Raw genomic sequence first — 20,027 nt, 5'->3', positions numbered from 1 at the left:
GATGGCAAATAGGTAACTAATCCATGTTAAACCAAATAAGGTATTCTTTTAAATGTGTTAATAATTATTCAGTAATGATTTTAATATTCTCATGTTGTGGGACTTTAAGGTTATCATTCTTTAGTTTTTGAGGATGGAAGATAATTTTTTTCAGAAAGTTTGCTTCTTATGATATAATAATTTATTTCAGTGAAAGTAAGTTTAATTGATTGTGGCACTAAGTTGGCTTTTAGTTTAATTTCTAGGTCTTTTAACTTTCTTGATTATATAATGTGTGCTGTTTTAATCATGAAATGACAAAAATTGTAAATGAGTCACATTATATATTTAAATACAATAAAACATCATTTTATACTGTGATTTAAAATTTTATATATTTTATTTATAAAATACACCAGAGAAAGAATGGTTATAATTTAGAAGAATATGAATGTATGGATAAAATGCTTTGGGCATCCAATTAAAGAATTAAATGGATAGAGGCTGAGCAACTGCGATTGGGAACAGAAAATTAGAACTTCTGTTTCCACCCGGAGGCGACTTCCGGACGCAGAGCGGAGCCTGGCCTACCTGCAAGGCGGAACGGCGGCTCATAGAGAGTTCAGGTTTAATTTTAAGTCATTACTATGAGACCTCTACAAGTTCTTTATGAAGGCTATTAGTGCTATTAACTTTCCTCTTAGCTTTCACTGTGTCATATAAATTCTGGTATATCATTCCTTCATTTTCATTGAATTCTTGAGAGTCTTTAATTCCTTAATTTCTTCCTTGATCCTGAGATTATTGAATAGAGAGTTGTTCACTTGTTCAGTTCATGAGTTTGTAAGCTTTCTGTTGTTAAATTCCAGCTTTAATTCCTGGTGGTCTGAGAAGCTACAAGGAGTTATTTCAGACACAGATGCAGAGACCCACAACCAAACATTAGAAGGAGCTTGGGGAAAGGCTTTGAGACCATATAATATTGCTCTATTTCTTCTCCCACTGATGAGCCTCTTCATGCCTGATTCCCATTGTGTAATAATGCCCTCACTGTACAACAATTATATCTAGAACTTGGTCCTTCAAAATGAGCTCTAGAACATAAGAATTATATATCGCAGAAAACCCATTTCACACAGAATTGGTTATCACTTTATATTCTGGAAAACAATCTTAAAAAATTCCATGTAAGTGCTAAAATAATCTTTTATGTATTTTAAAAATAAGAAAATGTAATGTGTAACCGCTGTCCATCAGGAACTGGAATTGTAACAGAATAATAATTCTATAACATTGTACAAAATGCACATTTAAAAATATAAATATATGATCATGTTTAATGGAACTAGGATTCAAAGATAATTGATTATCATTTATTAATTATACAGCCTTTGAATTATGAATTGACAGTTATAGTTGAGGTCTGTGCAGTAGTTTCCCTAAGAAAGTTCTTCAATGCTCTCATTGGGTGGATATTACGCAGTTGGAACACAAATGCTATAAAAATTAATCCCCCTAGCACTACAGATGTTGCAACAGCTATTAGTGCGTGTCCTGGAAAAGGCAATGGTACTTCATCGACATATATCTAAAAGTAAAAACAAAAGTGGTTATGTAGAACACTGGACATTGTTTGATCCCCACAACTAACCACACAGCAAAATTCCACCCAGAATTTTGTAGACATTCACTACTCCCTACCACACACAATCTCATCTCTGTCACACCCTGTCTAAGTCTTATCCAGCATACAAATGCCTCCCCTGTCATCTTTATCCATAAGTTGGATTGATAAGAGTTGTGTTATTTCCCCATTCCTTTATTTTGTATGCTGTTCATTTACTGTACCTGAAATTCTTCTTCTAAGTCACAAAAGCTGACTCCAGGCACCACAGACACCTTAAAGTGAAATAGTTCAGAGCCCTGTGGAATAAATATAGATGGTCATCCTCAGTGTGTGTGTTCATTTAAACAAAAGTACTCTGGAGAACCACTTCTATAAGAACACATCTATGAGAATGAAACTAAAACATAAAACTACTTCGTTTTTATGGACACTTTGAATCACCACTAACTTTCTGTGGTTTGAATTTATCTCTGAATTTCCCCTGTTTTTCATACTTACCTGGGCTTTATGTATCCCTAGTAAAAACAATTTTTCTGTTTCTCTTTAGCCAATTGATCTGGCCTATCTCTTATCAAATAGTAAATTAATGTCCACTCAGTATTCTGATTCATTTAGAAATAAGAAACCAAGGGAAACAATTTAAAATATAAAAGAGTTTCTTTATACTTTAGAGCTGCTGTTTGCACCATTTCTCAGTTTGTAATCTCTCAATCTTACTTTGGCATACATTCTTTACTTTGAACTCTACATGGTAAAAATGATAATGCTGTCAATTTACCTTTATGGTTAGGTTGAGACCTAAAGGATTATACACTGGAGTTTGAAGCCTTGACTCTAAGAAATCCTTCATTTTCTTAATATTTTCTGGCTCATTGTGTCCTGAAATACATGAAATACATTTTAAGTACACTTATATTTCATATTTTATCTTAAAAGTTGTTACATTCAGTAAGCTATAACAAAATATTTTTTTGTGTCACTTGAATAAGGAACTCATGCTCTTAGTTTTGTTTGAGTTGTAAGTATATTTAGAGCTGTGTTTTCCTAAGATATTTTAAGATGGGCTAAAGCAGAACAGCTGAGAGAAGAAAAGAGACACTCAGAAGACAGAAAAATAAACCGAGAACATGGGCATCTCAAAGAGTTGCAGAAAATGAGAAAGACCCTAGTGTAGGTATTGGCTCAAGGGATAATGGTTTATGTTTATTTTCAAATCATGTCTGACACTTAAGACTGGTAAGATAATTGGTTAAGAGCACTGACTGTTCTTGTAGAGGACCTGGGTTTGATTCCTAATACAACCATCTGCAACTTCAGTTCTAGGGGGACTGAGTCTTGGCCTCTTCTGGCTTCTGAGGGTACCAGGTATATAAGTGATGCCCAGACATACAGATAAAACACATGTGTGTTTCATCATAAGTAAAGAGATTCTGGTACTGGGGAACACTAGTTTTTTGTTTATCGTAAATAAGAACACTACCAGGAAAGCTGGGATACCGCCATAAGGACTCACTGCCTGCCTGCAGATTGCTGAGGAACTAGAATTGCCTCAGGAGGCTCTAGAGGTACAGGTGGCATAGTGATGACTGGGAACAGTCTGTTCTGGCCCAGAGACAGAGAACTACCACTATCAGGACTCACAGCTTGCCCAAAGATTGCTCAGCACCCAGAAGGGTCTCAGGAGGCTCTCCATGCTGAGCCCACAGGTGATATCCCACTTCCTCCCCCACTGATTATTCTGGGACAGACCACAGGGAACTGTCAGGGTGGAGGTAGTACAGGGCTGCCTGAGAACAGTCTGTTTCAGCACTTATCTATGCCCAGAGCCAGAACCAGTCCACTGCCATCAGGCTCACAGACTACATACAGAGAGTTAACCACCCAGGAGCAGCACCCCTCCTGAGCCCATGGGCTGACAGACCCACAGCACAGACAAGTTCCAGTCAGAGACAACAAAATCAACTAGCATCATAGATAATGGCAAGAGACAACCACAAGAACCTAAGCAAAGGAAACCAAGACAACCTGGCAACATCAGGACCCAGTTCTCCCACCACAGCAAGTAGTGGCTGTCCCAACATACCAGAAAAACAGGAGTTGGACTTAAAAACCATACTTCATGATGATGGTGGATGTCCTTGAGAAGCACATGAATAACTCCATTAAAGAATTACAGAAGAATTGGAAGAACACACTCAAATAAGTAAAAGCCCTTAAAGAGGAAACACAAAAATCACTTAAAGAGCTACACAAACACAACCAAACAGGTGAAGGAATTAAAACAGAAAGAGAAACAATCAAGAAATTACAAAGGAAACAACCCTGGAGATAGAAAACCTAGGAAAGAGATCAGGAGTCATAGATGCAAACACCACCAACAGAATACAGGAGATAAAGAATCTCAGAGGCAGAAGATAACATAAAAACATTGACAATTAAGTCAGAGACATCAAAAAGCTGTTAACCCGAAACATACATGATATCCAAGACACAATGAGAAGACCAAAGCTAAGAATAATAGGTGTAGAAGACAGTGAAGACATCCAGCTAAAAGGCCCACTAAATAACTTCAACAAAATCATAGAAGAAAACTTCCCTAACCTAAAGAAAGAGATGACCATAAACATACAAGAAATCAACAGAACTTTAAATATATTGGACCAGAAAGGAAATTAATCCCAACATATAACAGTCAAAACACCAAATGTGCAAAATGAAAAAGAATACTAAAAGCAGTAAGGGAAAAAGAAGTAACACATAAAGGTAGAACAATCAGAATGACACCAGACTTTTCTACAGAGACTATGAAATCTAGAAGATGCTGGACAGACATACAGATCCTAAAAGAACACAAATTACAGCCCAGGTTACTATATCCAGCAAAACTCTTAATTACCATAGACGGAGAAACAAAGATATTCCAGGACAAAACCAAATTTATACAATATCTGTACACAAACCCAGTCCTACAAAGGATAATAGATAGAAAACGTAAAAACAAGGAGGGAAATAACATGCTAGGAAAAGCAAGAAATAATCTTCTTGCAACAACCCCCCCAAAAAAGAAAAGCACAAAAACATAATTGTACATCTAAAAACAAAAATAACAGGAAACAATAATCACTATTTCTTACTCTCTTAACATCAATGGACTCAGTTCTCCAATAAGAACACAGACTCTCAGACTTTTGCTGCATACAAGGAAACTTATCTCAAAGACAAAGATACTACATCAGAATTAAAGGATGGGGAAAAATAATTTCAAAGCAAATGGTCCAAAGAAACAGGCTGGAATAGACATTCTAATATCTAATAAAATAGATTTTCAATCAAAAGTTATCAAAAAAAGGTAAGGACACTATATACATGACAGGAATAATCTATCAAGGTAAACACTCAATCCTGAGCATCTATGCTCCAAGTACAAGGGTACGCATATTCATTAAAAACTTACTGAAGCTCAAAGCACATATTGCTCCACACACAATAACAGTGGGAGACTTCAAAACCCCATTCTCTCTCTCTCTCTTTTGTATTACATTGATGGATTTCCTTATATTAAACCATCCCTGCATCCAAGGGATGAAGCCTACTTGATCATGGTGAATGATCATTTTGATGTGTTCTTGGATTCGGTTTGCAAGGATTTTGTTGAGTATTTTTGCATCAATGTTCATAAGTGAGATTGGTCTGAAATTCTCTATCCTTGTAGGGTCTTTGTGTGGTTTAGGTACGAGGGTTATTGTAGCCTCAAAAAATGAGTTAGGTAGTGTTCCATCTGATTCTATTTTGTGGAAGAGTTTGGAGAGTATTGGTGTTATGTCCGCAATAAATGTCTGATAAAACTCTGCACTGAACCCATCTGGACCTGGGCTTTTTTTGGTTGGGAGGCTTTTGATGACTACCTCTATTTCTTTAGGTGTTATGGGATTATTCAGATGGTTTACCTGGTCCTGGTTTAACTTTGGTATCTTGTATCTGTTTAGGAATTCATCCATTTCCTCCAGATTTTCCAGCTTTGTTGAATATAGGCTTTTGTAGTATGATCTGATGATTTCTTGAATTTCCTCAGTTTCAGTTGTTATGTCTCTACTTTCCTTTCTGATTTTGCTAATTTGTATACTCTCTCTTTGCCCTCTAGTTAGTCTGGCTAGGGGTTTATCAATCTTGTTGATTTTCCCAAAGAACCAGCTCCTGGTTTTGTTGATTCTTTCAATGGTTCTTTTTGTTTCTATTTGGTCTATTTCTGCCCTAATTTTGATTATTTCTTGCTGTCTACTCCTCTTGGTTGTATCTGCTTCCTTTTGTTCTTGAGCTTTTAGCTGTGCTGTCAAGTTGCTGATGTATGCTCTCTCCAGTTTCTTTTTGGAAGCACTCAGAGCTATGAGTTTTCCTCTCAGTACTGCTTTCATTGCATCCCATAGGTTTGGGTATGTCTTGTTTTCATTTTCATTGAATTCTAGAAAATTCCTAATTTATTTCTTTATTTCTTCTTTGACCCTGCTATCTTTTAATAGAGCGTTGTTTAGTTTCCATGTGTATGTGGGCTTTGTGTTGTCTTTGTTTCAAAACCCCATTCTCATCAATGGACAGATTATGGAGGCAGAAACTGAAAAGAGACACAGTAAACAAAAGAACACACCTTCCCAGCACCTCATGGCACCTTCTACAAAACTGACCATACAATCAGTTGCAAAGCAAACCTCAACAGATATAATAAGATTGAATTACTCTCATGTATCCTATCAGATCATCATGGATTAAGGCTGATCTTTAATAACAACAAAGACAACAAAAAGCCCACATACACATGGAAGTTGAACAATGCTCTACTCAATGGTAACATGGTCAAGGAAGAAATAAAAAAATTAAGGATTTTTTAGAATTTAATGAAAATTAAAGCACAACATACCCAAACCTATGGGATGCAATGAAAGCAATACTAAGAGGAAAACACTAGCAGCTTTACAGCACAGCTTAAAGCTCTAGAACAAAAAGAAGCAGATGGCAAGAAATAATCAAACTCAGAGCAGAAGTCAACTAAATAGAGACAAAAAGAACTATACAAAGAATCAACAAAACCCAGAACTGGTTCTTTGAGAAAATCAGCAAGATCGATAAACCCTTAGCCAGGCTAACCAGAGGGCATAGAGAGAGTATCCAAATTAAGAAAATCAGAAATGAAAAGAGGGACATAACAACAGAAACTGAGGAAATTCAAAACCCATCAGATCCTACTGGAAAAGCCTATCCTCAACAAAACTGGAAAATCTGGAGGAAATGGATAAATTTCTAGACAGATACCAGATACCAAAATTAAACGAGGATCAGATAAACCATCTAAACAGTCTGATAATACCTAAAGAAATAAAAGCAGTCGTCAAAAGCCTCCCAACCATAAAAGGCCTATTACCATATGGGTTTCATGGAGAATTCTATCAGACTTTTATAGAAGACCTGATACCTATACTCTCCAAACTATTCCACAGAATAGAAACAGAAGGAACACCACCCAACTCATTCTTCGAAGCCACAACTATGCTCATACTTAACCCACACAAAGACACTACAAAGAAAGAGATCTTTAGACCAATTTCTCTCATGGACATCGATGCAAAAATACTTAATAAAATTCTTGCAAACTGAATCCAAGAACACATCAAAACAATCATTCACCATGATCAAGTAGGCTTTATTTCAGGGATGCAGGGATGGTTCAAAATACAAAAATTCATCAACGTAATCCATTATATAAACGAACTCAAAGAAATAAACTACATCATCTCACTAGATGCTGAGAAAGCATTTGACACAATTCAACACCTCTTCTAGATAAAAGCCTTAGAAAGAGCAGGAATCCAAGGCCCATACCTAAACATAGTAAAAGCAATATATAGTAAACCAGAAACCATCATCAAACTAAACAGAGAGAAACTTGAAGCAATCCCATTAAAATCAGGGACTAGACAAGGCTGTTCACTCTCCCCCTACCCATTCAATACAATACTGGAAATTCTGGCCAGAGCAATCAGACAGCCATAAGAAGTCAAAGGGATTCACATTGGAAAAGAAGTCAAAATATCACTATATGCAGATGATATGATAGTAAACTTGAGTGACCCCAAAAACTTCCATCAGAGAACTTTTACAGCTAATAAAAAACTTCAGCAAAGAGGCTGAATATAAAATTAACTCAAACAAATCAACTGCCTTCCTCTGCTCAAAGGATAAATAGGCTGAGAAAGAAACTAAAGAATTGACACCCTTCACAATAGTCACAAAGACTTGGGCTGACCCTAACCAAGCAAGTGAAGGATCTGTATGACAAGAACTTCAGGACTCTAAAAAAGGAAATTGAAGATCTTAGAGGATGGAAAGATCTCCCATGCTCATGGATTGGAAGGATCAATATTGTAAAAATAGCCATTTTGCCAATAGCAATTTACAGTTTCAATGCAGTCCCTATCAAAATTACAACTCAATTCTTTATAGAGTTAGAATGAGAAATCTACAAATTCATCTGGAATAACAAAAAACCTAGAATAGCAAAATCTATTCTCAACTATAAAAATACTTCTTCAGGAATCACCATCCCTGACCTCAAGCTATATTACAAAGCAGTTGTGATAAACACCACATGGTACTGGTACAGAGATAGGCAGGTAGATCAATGGGACAGAGTTGAAGACACAGAAATGAACCTGCACACCTATGGTCACTTGATCTTTGACAAAGGAACTGAAAACATTCAATGGAAAAAGGACAACCTCGTGAACAAGTGGTGTTGATTCAACTGGCAGTCAGCATGCAGAAGAATTCAAATCAATTCTTTCCTATCTCCTTGGACAAAGCTCAAGTCCAAGTGGATCAAAGACCTCCACAGAAAACAAGGTACACTGAAACTATTAGAAGAGAAAATGGGGACGGGCTTAGAACACATAGGCACAGAAAAAAAATTCCTGAACAGAACACCAATGGCATATGCTCTAAGATTAAAAATCAACAAATGGGACCTCATGAAATTGCAAAACTTCTGTAAGGCTAAGGACACTGTTCAAACGACAAAACAGCAGCAAACAGATTGGAAAAGGATCTTTACCAATTGTACATCTGATAGAGGGCTAGTATCCAATATATATACAAAGAACTCAGGAAGCTAGACTCTAAAAAATAAAATAATCCTATTGAAAAATGGGGCACAGGGCTAAACAAAGAAATCTCAGCTGAGGAATATGAAATGGCTGAGAAGCACTTTAAGAAATGCTCAACATCCCTAGTCGTCAAGGGAATGCAAATCCAAACAACCCTGATGTTTCACTTCACACCAGTTAGAATGGCTAAGATCAAAAATTCAGGTTACAGCAGATGCTGGCGAGTAGTTGGAGAACAAGGAACACTCCTTCATTGTTGGTGGGATTGCAAGCTGGTACAATCATTCTGGAAATCAGTCCTGTGGTTCCTCAGAAAATTGGACATGGTAATACCTGAAGACTCAGCTATTCCACTCCTGGGCATATACCCAAAAGAAGCTCCAACATATCGCAAGGACACATCTCCACCATGTTCATAGCAGCCTTATTTATCATAGCCAGAAGCTGGAAAGAACCCAAATCTCCTTCAACAGAGGGATGCATACAGAAATTGTGGTACATTTACACAATGGGTACTATTCAGCTATTAAAAACAATTACTTCATGAAATTCCTAGGGAAATGGGTGGAACTAGAAGCTATCATCCTGAGTGAGGTAACCCAGTCACAAAAGAACACACATGGTATACACTCACTGATATGTAGATACCAGACCTTAAAAGCTCTGAATACCCACAAAACAATTCACAGATCTTTTGAAGCTCAGAAAAAAGGAAGGCCAGAAGGTGAGTTCCTCAAGTCCTTTTTAGAAAGGAAAACAAAACACTCTTGGGAGGAAATACAAGGACAAAAAGAGGAGCAGAGATTGAAGAAAAAATCACTCAGAGACAGCCTCACCAGGGAATCTACTTACTATTCAGCTACCAAACCTAAGCACTATTGCTGATGCCAAGAACTGGTTACTGGCAGGAGCCAGATATGGATGCCTCCTCAGAGGCTCTGCCAGAGTCATACAGATGCAGTTGAGAATGCTTGCAGCTAACCATCAGACTGAATGCTGGAACCCCACTGAAGGAGCTAGAGAAAGCCCTGAATGTGCTGAAATGGTTTGCAACCCCATGGGAAGAACAACATTATCAACCAACTAAACCCTCCAGAGCTCCCAGGGTCTAAAACACCAACCAATGAGCACACATGGAGAGACCCATGGCTCAAGTTGCATATGTGGCAGAGGATAGCATTTTTTTTTTTTTTTTTTTTTTTTTTTTTTTTTTTTTTTTTGGCTTCAGTGGGAGAAGAGGCATTTGGTCCAGTGAAGGAGAATTTTATCAGTGTAGGGAAATCCAGTGTACTCAGGCAGAGAGTGTGGTTGGAAGCAGGAGCACCTTCATGGAAGCAAGTGTAGAGGGAGAGGGAATGGGAGTGGACAGAAAGGGGATAATATTTGAAATGTAAATACAGAGAATATCCAATAAAAATTTTAACTAAAAAGAAGAAGGAAGAATGATACCAGCAAACTACATATTCAGTTCTCTTCAGGTGGAACTAGCTCAACTGCTCACATTCCATTGCGCTCCTCAGGAAGCAGAGGGCTTCTTCTTCTTTGTTGCTTCAGACTGAGTTCTTTTATCCAGTCTCTGACTTATAAGAAACCATTCCTGACATGAACAAACCTTTCATTTTCATAGTGATCGCTAACGATTTGCCTAAGATTGCAGTGAACTTGGACAATAGGCCAGTAAAGGGTTCTCCAAGGGAAGAAAGTAGCTCTCCACACCTAATTTTTCATTTTTCCTAAATAAGTAAGCAGGCATAAGTGCTGTAATGTAATGGTGACAGAAGCAAAAGAAAATAATTCAAACTCTGTCTTCTTAGCTCATTTGTCTTGGAAATACTGTCACCCCTGCTAACTTACTAGTTTAACACTCTGCTTTTAAAATGCTTACATAGTTAAAAGTCAATTCTCCAAACCTGGCGAGAAACACCGGGGGACCACAGAAACTGGGAATATTAATTATGGAAAATAGGAGTTTTATTTTCTCTACTGGAGTTTTTACGTCAAGAAAGCATTAAATGTGGCAGAGTAAAGCTCACGGAACTAAATGTCTGCAAAATTAGTGATATAGTGCTGACTAATCAAATTTCGAATCAGTTCATGTTACCCACCTCACCAGAGCTCTCTGAATCTTTCTGTCTTTTCTGTGGGGCAACACTGGGATTGAACCTAGGACTTTGAGCATTCTAGGCAAGCATTCTACCACTGAGTTCCTGTCCCAGATGTTATCTCTTCTCTTCTCTTTTCTTCTCTTTTCTCTTCTTTTCTCTCCCCTCTCTCTCATGTATATATGTATATATGTATGCATGCATGCATGTATTTGTATGTATATATGTACTTATCTATCTGTCTCTCTGTCTGTCTGTCCATCCATCCATCCATCCATCTATTAAATCCCCTGAAAATATTCACACATAAATATGCAACTAAAAGTTATATCTTTGGGCTAAACCTGAATTTAAATAAATTTCCTTTTGTACTGTAAAATATGCCTATTCCTTTTTAGCTCTTTTGCCATAAAATCCCCATGCTTTTTCTTTCTTTCTTTTTTTTTCTTCTTCTTTCTTTTTGGAACAATGTCTCATGTAGCCCAGGCTGGTCCTATCTCATTATAGAATTGAAATTGACCTTGAACTGCTGATCCTCCCTGCTTTACCTTTCAAGTGCTGGGATTACAACTGTGTGTTACCATATTCAACTAAGACAAAAATCTTCATGAAACTTTACTTACGTAATTAGAAACATATCCTACAGATTACCTGGATACAGAACATTTCAGTAACTGCTGTGATGGTGATTAATGAAGACACCCACAACTGGTTCACAGCACAAACTCAATCATCACTGCTACTAATCTACAACACGACTTTCAGATTCATTATGCTGCTGCAAACTATTTGATAAATATTTATTTTTAATTATGTTTGTATGTAGGTATAGGCATAGGCACCCTGCAGCTGGAGTTACAGACATTATGTGAGCTGCTTAGCTTGAGTCCTCTACAAGAGCATTATACTCCTTTAAATACTGAGCAATGTCTCCAGTCATGAGTTCAAATAAGAAAATGGCCTTATTTGATTGAATTCAGGTCATCGGATGTGATGAAAATATAAAAAGAACATGACAAAGGTGAATGTGGACATGCCAATGACTCAACTCCTTTTTCAAAAACTGGGTATTTCTCATGTGAATAGGCTTTGCAATCCACTCATTTTTGAAAACCGCTAGTAAGAGAATGGCTTGTAAGATAAGTAGAGAAGACAGAAAGCCATACTTAGTTGCCAGTTTTTCCTCTTGTTCACTTCAGTCATGGTAACTAAATATGGAGGTTCCACAGAGACTTTTTCTCTTTCATTGAAAATTTTCAGAACCACTGGGTATCTTGTGACTGGAAACTTGAAACGATGAACCTAAAATACAAATAAATGCATATAAGAATGGAAAATTTAATAGTATTATTTCTGGCCAGGAAATGAAAAAATGTTTGCATAACCTTGGCCATTCTAAGGATTTCTGCCTTTCAGACATAGAAATGGTATATCACAACCAAATTCATAAAAATTCCAAGGCAGCATACATAATAATGAGATTCCCCCAATTCCATCCCCCTCCCCCTCTCATTGCCTACATGAAGGTGCTCCCTTTCTCAACCACCCTTTCCCACCTCAGCACCTTTGTGTTCCCCTACACCGGGAAAAAGAACCTTTGCTGGACTAAAGGCCTCTCCTTCCATTGATGTCAGAGAATGTTATCCTCTGCTGCATATGCAAGTAGGGCCACAGGTCTCTCCATGTGAACTCATTGGTTGGTATTTTAGTCCCTGAGAGCTGTGGTAGGTTGTGTTAGGTGATCATTTTGTTCTACCCATGGGGCTGCAGATCCTTTCATCTCCTTCAGTTCTTTCTTTAGCTCCTTCATTGGGGTCCTCGTGTTCAGTCTGATGGTTAGCTGCAAGCATCCTCCTCTGTATTACTATTGTTCTTACAGAGCCTCTGAGGAGGCATCCATATCATGTTCCTGCCAGTAAGCAGTTTTGGCATCATCAATAGTGCTTGGGTTTAGTGGCTGCATATGGGATGGATCCCCAGGTGAGGCAGTCTCTGGATGATCTTTTCTCCAATCCCTGCTCCTCTATTTGTCCCTTTATTTCCTCCCATGAGTGTTTTTTTCTCTCTTCTAAGAAGGACTGAGGCAGCCACCTTCTGGCCTTCCTTCTCTTTGAGCTTCATAATTTCTATGAATTGTTTCTTGGGTATTTCGAGCTTTTGGGGCTAGTATCCATTTATCAGTGAGTGCTCTTTTGTGACTGGGTTACCTCACTCAGGATGATAGTTTCAAGTTCCATCCCTTTGCCTAGGAATTTCATGAAGTCATCATTTTTAATAGCTGAGTAGTACTCCATTGTGTAAATGTACCACAATTTCTGTATGCATTCCTCTGTTGAAGGACATCTGGATTCTCTCCAGCTTCTGGCTGTTATAAATAAGGCTGCTATGAACATGGTGGAACATGTGTTTTTTGCTATATGTTGGAGCTTCATTTGGGTAATGCCCAGGAGTGGAATAGCTGGGTTCTAAGGTAGTACTATGTTCATTTTTCTAAGAAACTGCAGACTGCTTGTACCAATTTACAATCCCACCAACATTGGAGGAGTGTTCCTCTTTCTCCAAATCCTCGCCAGCATCTGCTGTCACCTCCGTTTGTGATCTTAGCCATTCTAACTGGTATGAGGTGGAATTTTAAGCTGGTTTTGATTCGAATTTCCCTGATGACTAGGGATGTTGAGCATTTCTTTAGGTGCTTCTCAGACATTTGATATTCATCAGTTGAGAATTTTTTTGTTTCAATCTGTACCCCATTTTAAAAATAGAATTATTTGATTCTCTAGAGTCTAACTTTTGAGTTCTTTGTATATATTGAGAATTAGCCCTCTATCAGATGTAGGGTTAGTAAAGATCTTTTCTCAATCTGTTGGTTACAGTTTTGTCCTTTTGACAGTGTCCTTTGCGTACAGAAGCTTTGCAATTTTATGAGTTCCCATTTGTCAATTCTTGATCATAGAGCATAAATCATTGGTGTTCTGTTCAGGAAAATTAATCCTATGTTTATGTGTTCTAAGCTCTTTTTCACTGTAGAAGAAGTCATCAGATTTCTAGAACTGGAGTTCCAAAAGGTTGTGGACTGGGTTTGGGTTCAGGGAACTGAACCCGAGTCTTCAATAAAAGCAGCAAGTGCTCTTATCCATTCAGCCATCACTGAATCCCCTATGTTTGAGTTTTCATGTCTCACCAAAAGGCACATTTCCATTCACAGGAATAGGAAACCACTCCACCATTGGGTAATTACACATTGACTTACCTTTTCTTTGCAGTCTGAGAAAGCAACCGCATGTGAAGTTTTCTGGTATTCTGAGCAGTTGCACATCTCCCGACTGGTAGCGTTAGCACACTGCTTGTATTTGCCAGTTTCCTATGGGCAGGAGTAACAGAGGATAAAATACGAGGCGTTAGGAGTGCATAGAGTGCTTGCCCGGGAGATGAGATTATGAAGGTTATAATGTAACGGTATTTCTGCATCATTCTTTCAGGTTACACGTGGCTATTTCATTCATAAACATTGCACAAAAAAACACAACTGCGACTTTTCCTTTTACAGTGAGTTTCCCTGATTAATATGCAAGCACACAGAGATTCCATTTTTCATGTGCAGGGGTGTAACCTTATGGAATGAAGAGCCATATTTAATAACAACAAAAGTGCTGAAAAATACGACTGTCATATGCTCCATATCTTGCATTCAAAACCCTCTTAGGGAGAAGATGTGGTGACTCATGTCAGCAAACTCGGCATTTTGAGTCAAGATGATCACTTGTTCCATGTCAGCCTGGAATAAATAGCAAGTTTGTGCTAACCTGGACTATACAATAAGACCAATGATCAAATCTTCCTCTTAACTAATTGGTATAAACTGGGTATATTTCCTATTTAACACTCAGGAAATCATCCTGGAGAGATGCACAGCCAAGGAGGCAACTTCTACATGAGGACCAGTTCGAAAACTGCCTGAGGGGCTAAAGATTTGTAACACCGACAATGACAGCCAGTTGAGAATTGTCACTTGGAAGACATGCCTGCTTGTCTTTGGGACATGGTGGGAGGGCATAAAGGGTACTCCCTGAGAATTAGTAAACAAGCTTTTGGTGGCATCCTCGTCAGCTTGCTGTGGAGTTCTCACGTGCTCCTGAAGTCTGAGCCATTAATTCTGTGCCACCCCATTACCAACCTCTGAGGGTGAGTATGGTCTAGAGGCAGGAAGTCCAGGGTGTAAAGCAACAGGGGGAATCCCTGGTAAGTAAGGATATCCAAGCAAAAATGTCTCATGTCAATAGAGGAACTAGGCATAGTAAAAAGACAAGTTTTATCTTTGAAAGAAAATGCACAGCACAGGTCCCTGGGAGCTCGGAAGAGTGGCAGGAACGCTTTCCATCCTAAGTGTAAGGATTTTGTTGTATACTTTAAAACCAGATACAGAAGACTGAGTACCAGTCTGCACACAGCTGATCCAGCAGAGAAGTCTTGCAAGCACTCTCCCATCTGAGCCCACGGTAAGCCCTAAGCTTGCCACATACCTTCACCAGCTATCTGGGGAGGGAACACCTGGTGATCTCCTGAGCAGATACAGAGGTGAACTGTGGGATCTGGTTCTCTCTGGCCCAGCAAGAGAGCCAGGTGACTGCCATCAAGAATCAGGCCTGCCTGAAGACAGCTGAGACCCCAGAACAGCCTAGCAAGTGCTCTTCCAACTGAGCCCACAGAGAGTTTGCCACACACCCTTCAGGCTGTCCCAGGAGTAGTATCCTGGAGCACCTGGAGGCCAGCTATTGTGGTATACTCTGGGATCAGGTCTTTTCCGGCACAGCAAGAGGGCAGGGTGACAGCCATCAAGACTCAGGAACCACCTGCACATGACTGAGCTCCCAGAATAGCCTCTCCAGAGCTCTTGAGAGACAGAATAAAGTCACTGCAATCAGAATTCACTGTCTGCCTACAAAGAGCCAAACACCAAAAGCAATTTCCTTCCTGAGCCCACAGGCCCTCAGATCCACAGGAGAGACAGGCTCCACGCAGAGACAATATCACATAATCACAGATAACAAGATGGCAAGAGGAAAGCAAAGGAACCTAAGCAATGGAAACCAAGACAACCAGGCAACATCAGAACCCAGCTCTCCCACCACAGCACGTATTGGATTGCCAAACACACCAGAAAAACAAGACTCAGACTTGAAATTGAAAGAGTTAAAATTTTAAGTTGGCCCCACTGACCCTGCCTTGAGGACAAGTATGCTTCAAGGCTAAGAACAAAGAAACATGTTCAAAGAAATGGCCCAACCCCAGACCATCTAGACTGGATAAGGTCTGGCTCTGCAGTCCTAAGAAAAACAAGTACAAGGTCAATGTGCCCCAAAATAGTGTGACCTAGAGTTGAATTGTGTCCAAAGTAGGCAGAGTGTGCCAATTTGAATAAACCAATGAAATTGCTATGCGCCTGTTGCTAACTGCCTATGTAATTTTCCCTATAAATATGTCCCCCTAATTGAGTTCAGGGTCGATTCCTCTATCTCCTGCATGAGGTATGTGTTATCCCCAGAGCTCTTGTCTCCCCCCTTCTCCCCAATAAACCTCTTGCCTAACTGCAGCAAGATAGGCTCTCTGTGAGTTCTTGGGTTCAAGTTCTCCCAGTACTAGAGTAAGGGGCTTCCCCAATTCCAGGGTCTTTCAAAACCATACTTCATGATGATGATGGAGATCTTGGAGAAGTGCATGAATAACTTCCGTAAACAATTACAGGAGAACCAGGAAAAAAAATCACTCAAAGAACTACAGGAAAACACAGCCAAACTGATAAAAGAATTGAAAACAGAAATAGAAACAAAAAAGAAAACACAAAAGGAGACAACCCAGGAGATGAAAAACCTAAAAAAGAAATCAGGAGTCATAGATGCAAGCATCTCCAACAGACTACAAGGGATGGAAGAGGGATCTCAGGGGCCGAAGACAACATAGAAAACATAGACAAAACAGTCAGAAAAGATGCAAAAACCAAAAAAGCTCCTAACCCAAAATGTCCAGGAGATCCAGGACACAATGAGAAGACCAAACCTAAGAATAATAGCTGTAGAAGAGGACAAAGAATATCAACTAAAAGGCACAGTAAATATCTTCAATAAAATCATAAAAGAAAACTTTCCTGCCCTTAAGAACAAGATTACCACAAACATACAAGTAGCCTACAGAACTTCAAATACATTGGAGGAGAAAAAAAACTCCTCACAACACATAATAGTCAAAACACTGATTATTCACAACAAAGAAAGAATTCTAAAAGCTGCAAGGGAAAAAGGACAGGCAACATATAAAGACAGACCAATCTGAATTACACCAGACTTCTCAACAGAGACTATGAAAGCTAGAAGATCCTGGACTGATATCATACAGACCCTAGGAGAACACTAATGCCAGCCCAGGATACTATATCCAGCAAAACTTTCAATCACTATAGATGGAGAAACCAAGATATTTTAGGACAAAAGCAAATTTACACAATATCTGTCCACAAATACAGCCCTACAAATGATGATAAATGGAAAAATCCAACACAAGGAAGGAAACTACACCCAAGGAAAAGCAAAACAAAACAAAAAACAAAAAACAAAAAAAATCACAAGAAAACCAAAAGTAGAAAAGCACACAAAAATAAGTCTACCTCTAACAACAAAAATAACAAAACAAAAAATCACTATTTCATAATTTCTTCTAATATAAATAGACTCAATTCCCCAATTAAAAAAGCATATACTATCAGACTGGATACGTAAACAAGATCTAGCATTTTGCTGCCTACAGGAAACTCATGTCAAAGACAAAGACAGACACTACCTCAGAGTAAAAGGCTGGAAAAAAAAGTTCCAAGCAAATGGGCCCAGTCAACAAGCTGGAGTAGCTATGCTAATATGAAATAAAATAGATTTTCAACCAAAAGTTATCAAAAAAGATAAGGAAGAACACTTTTTACTCATCACAGGAAAAATCTATCAAGATGAACTCTCAATCTTGAACATCTATGCTCCAAATACAAGGACACCCACATTTATAAGAGAAATCCTACTAAAGTTCAAAGCATATATTACACCACACACAATAATAGTGGGAGACTTCAACACCCCACTCTCACTAATGGACAGATCATGGAGACAGAAACTGAACAGAGACACAGAGAAACTAGCAGAGGTTGTGAAACAACTGGAATTAACAGACATCTACAGGATATTTCATCCAAAAATAAAAGAATATGCTTTCTTCTCAGCACCTCACAGTACCTCCTCCAAAATTGATCATATAGTTGGTCACAAAACAGGCATCAACAGATACAAGAAGATTGAAATCCTCCCATCCATTCTATCAGATCACAGTGGACTAAGGCTGGTCTTTAATAACAACAAACACAACCTATGGTCACTTGATCTTTGACAAAGGAGCTATAAACATTCAATGGAAATAGGACAGCCTCTTAAACAAATGGTGTTGGTTTGACTGGAAGTCAACATGCAGAAGAATAAAAATCAATTCTTTCCTATCCCCTTGTACAAAACTCAAGTCCAAGTGGAACAAAGATAAAACCAGGTACCACATAAAACCAGGTACACTGAAACTATTAGAAAAAAAAAGTGGGGAAGAGCTTAGAACATATAGGCAGAGGGGAAAGTTTTCTGAACAGAACACTAGTGGCTTATGCTCTAAGATCAAGAATCAACAAATGGGCCTTCATGAAATTTGCAAAGCTTCTGTAAGGCTAAGGACACTGTTAAAAAGACAAAACAGCAGCCTACAGATTGGGAAAGGATCTTTATCAATTCTACATCTGATTGCGGGTTAGTATCCAATATATACAAAGAACTCAGAAAGCTAGACTATAGTGAATTAGATAATCCTATTTAAAAATGGGGTACAGAGCTAAAAAAAAAAAGAATTCTCAGATGAGACATATAAAATGGCTGAGAAGCACGTAAAAAAATGCTCAACATTCCTAATCATCAGAAAAATGCAAATCAAAACAACCCTGAGATTCTACCTCACACCAGTTAGAATGGCTAAGATCAAAAACTCAAGTGACAGCAGATTTTGGCGAGGATGAGGAGAAAGAGGAACACTCCTCCACTGTTGGGGGTGTAAGCTGGTATAACCACTCTTGAAATCAATCTGGTGGTTCATCAGAAAATTGAATATAGTACTACCTGAAAACCCAGTCATTCTACTCCTGGGCATATACCCTAAGGATGCTCCAACCTATAACAAGGGCACATGCTCCACCATGTTTCTAGCAGCCTTATTTATAGTAGCCAGAAGCTGGAAAGAACCCAGATGTCCATTAACAGATGAATGGATACAGAAAATGTGGAACATTTACACAATGGAATACTACTCAGCTATTAGAAACAATGACTTCATGAAATTCATAGGCAAATGATGGAACTAGAAACTATCATTCTGAGTGAAGTAACCCAGTCCCAAAAAAGCACACATGGTATGCACTCACTGATAAGTGGATACTAGCCTCAGAAAGCTTGAAATACCCAATACCCAAGAAACAATTCACCAACAATTATGAAGCTTAAAAAGAAGGAAGACCAAAATGGAAGGCCTCAGACCTTCTTAGAAAAGAGAACAAAACTCTCATGGGAGGAAATGCAAGGTCAAATAGAGGAATGGGGATTGAAAAAAAGATCACTCAGAAGCTGCCTCACCTGGGGATCCATCACCTATGCAGTCACCAAATCCAAGCACTATATCTTGTCCCAAAAAGTACTTACTGGCAGGAACTAGACAGAGATGCCCCCTCAGGGACTATGCTAGAGTCATATAGATACAGCTGAGCATGCTTGCAGCTAACCATCAGTCTGAACTCAGTCTGACCTAAGGAGATGAAAGGGGTTGTTGCAATCTCATGGGAAGATAACAACATTATCAACCAACCAAACCCTTCAAAACTCCCATGGAGTAAAACACCATCCTCTGTGCGCACTTTGAGAGACCTATTGATCCAGTTGTGTATGTAGCTGAAGATAGCAGTGTCTGGCATCAATGTGAGAAGAGATTTTTGTTCCAGAGAGGGCACGTTGTTGTCCCAATGTAGGGGAATGCCAAGGCAATGGGGTGGAGAGGGGGATCCGAAAAGAGTGCACCTTTGTGAGGGCAATTGGAGGAGGGGGGATGGGA

At 38.7% G+C, this 20,027-nt stretch overlaps 1 protein-coding gene across 1 annotated transcript in view; it reads right to left on the bottom strand.

The window, feature by feature from the left end:
* Positions 1–1,375: 1,375 nt before the first annotated feature.
* Positions 1,376–20,027, bottom strand: part of CATSPERB (cation channel sperm associated auxiliary subunit beta) — a gene marked incomplete at both ends in the record, with an annotated part of 137,568 nt that continues 118,916 nt past the window's right edge. Inside the window, 5 exons of the mRNA XM_080913138.1 lie at positions 1,376–1,567; positions 1,828–1,902; positions 2,385–2,485; positions 12,026–12,161; positions 14,110–14,220. Of these exons, the coding sequence (XP_080769264.1) occupies positions 1,376–1,567; positions 1,828–1,902; positions 2,385–2,485; positions 12,026–12,161; positions 14,110–14,220 (615 nt within the window). The remainder of the gene's footprint in view (positions 1,568–1,827; positions 1,903–2,384; positions 2,486–12,025; positions 12,162–14,109; positions 14,221–20,027) is intronic.

Source organism: Micromys minutus, assembly GCF_963924665.1.
Source record: "Micromys minutus genome assembly, chromosome: 1".
Taxonomy (NCBI): Eukaryota; Metazoa; Chordata; class Mammalia; order Rodentia; family Muridae; genus Micromys; species Micromys minutus.
The sequence above is the reverse complement of the archived record's forward strand: the minus strand, read 5'-3'. Positions and strand labels throughout refer to the sequence as shown.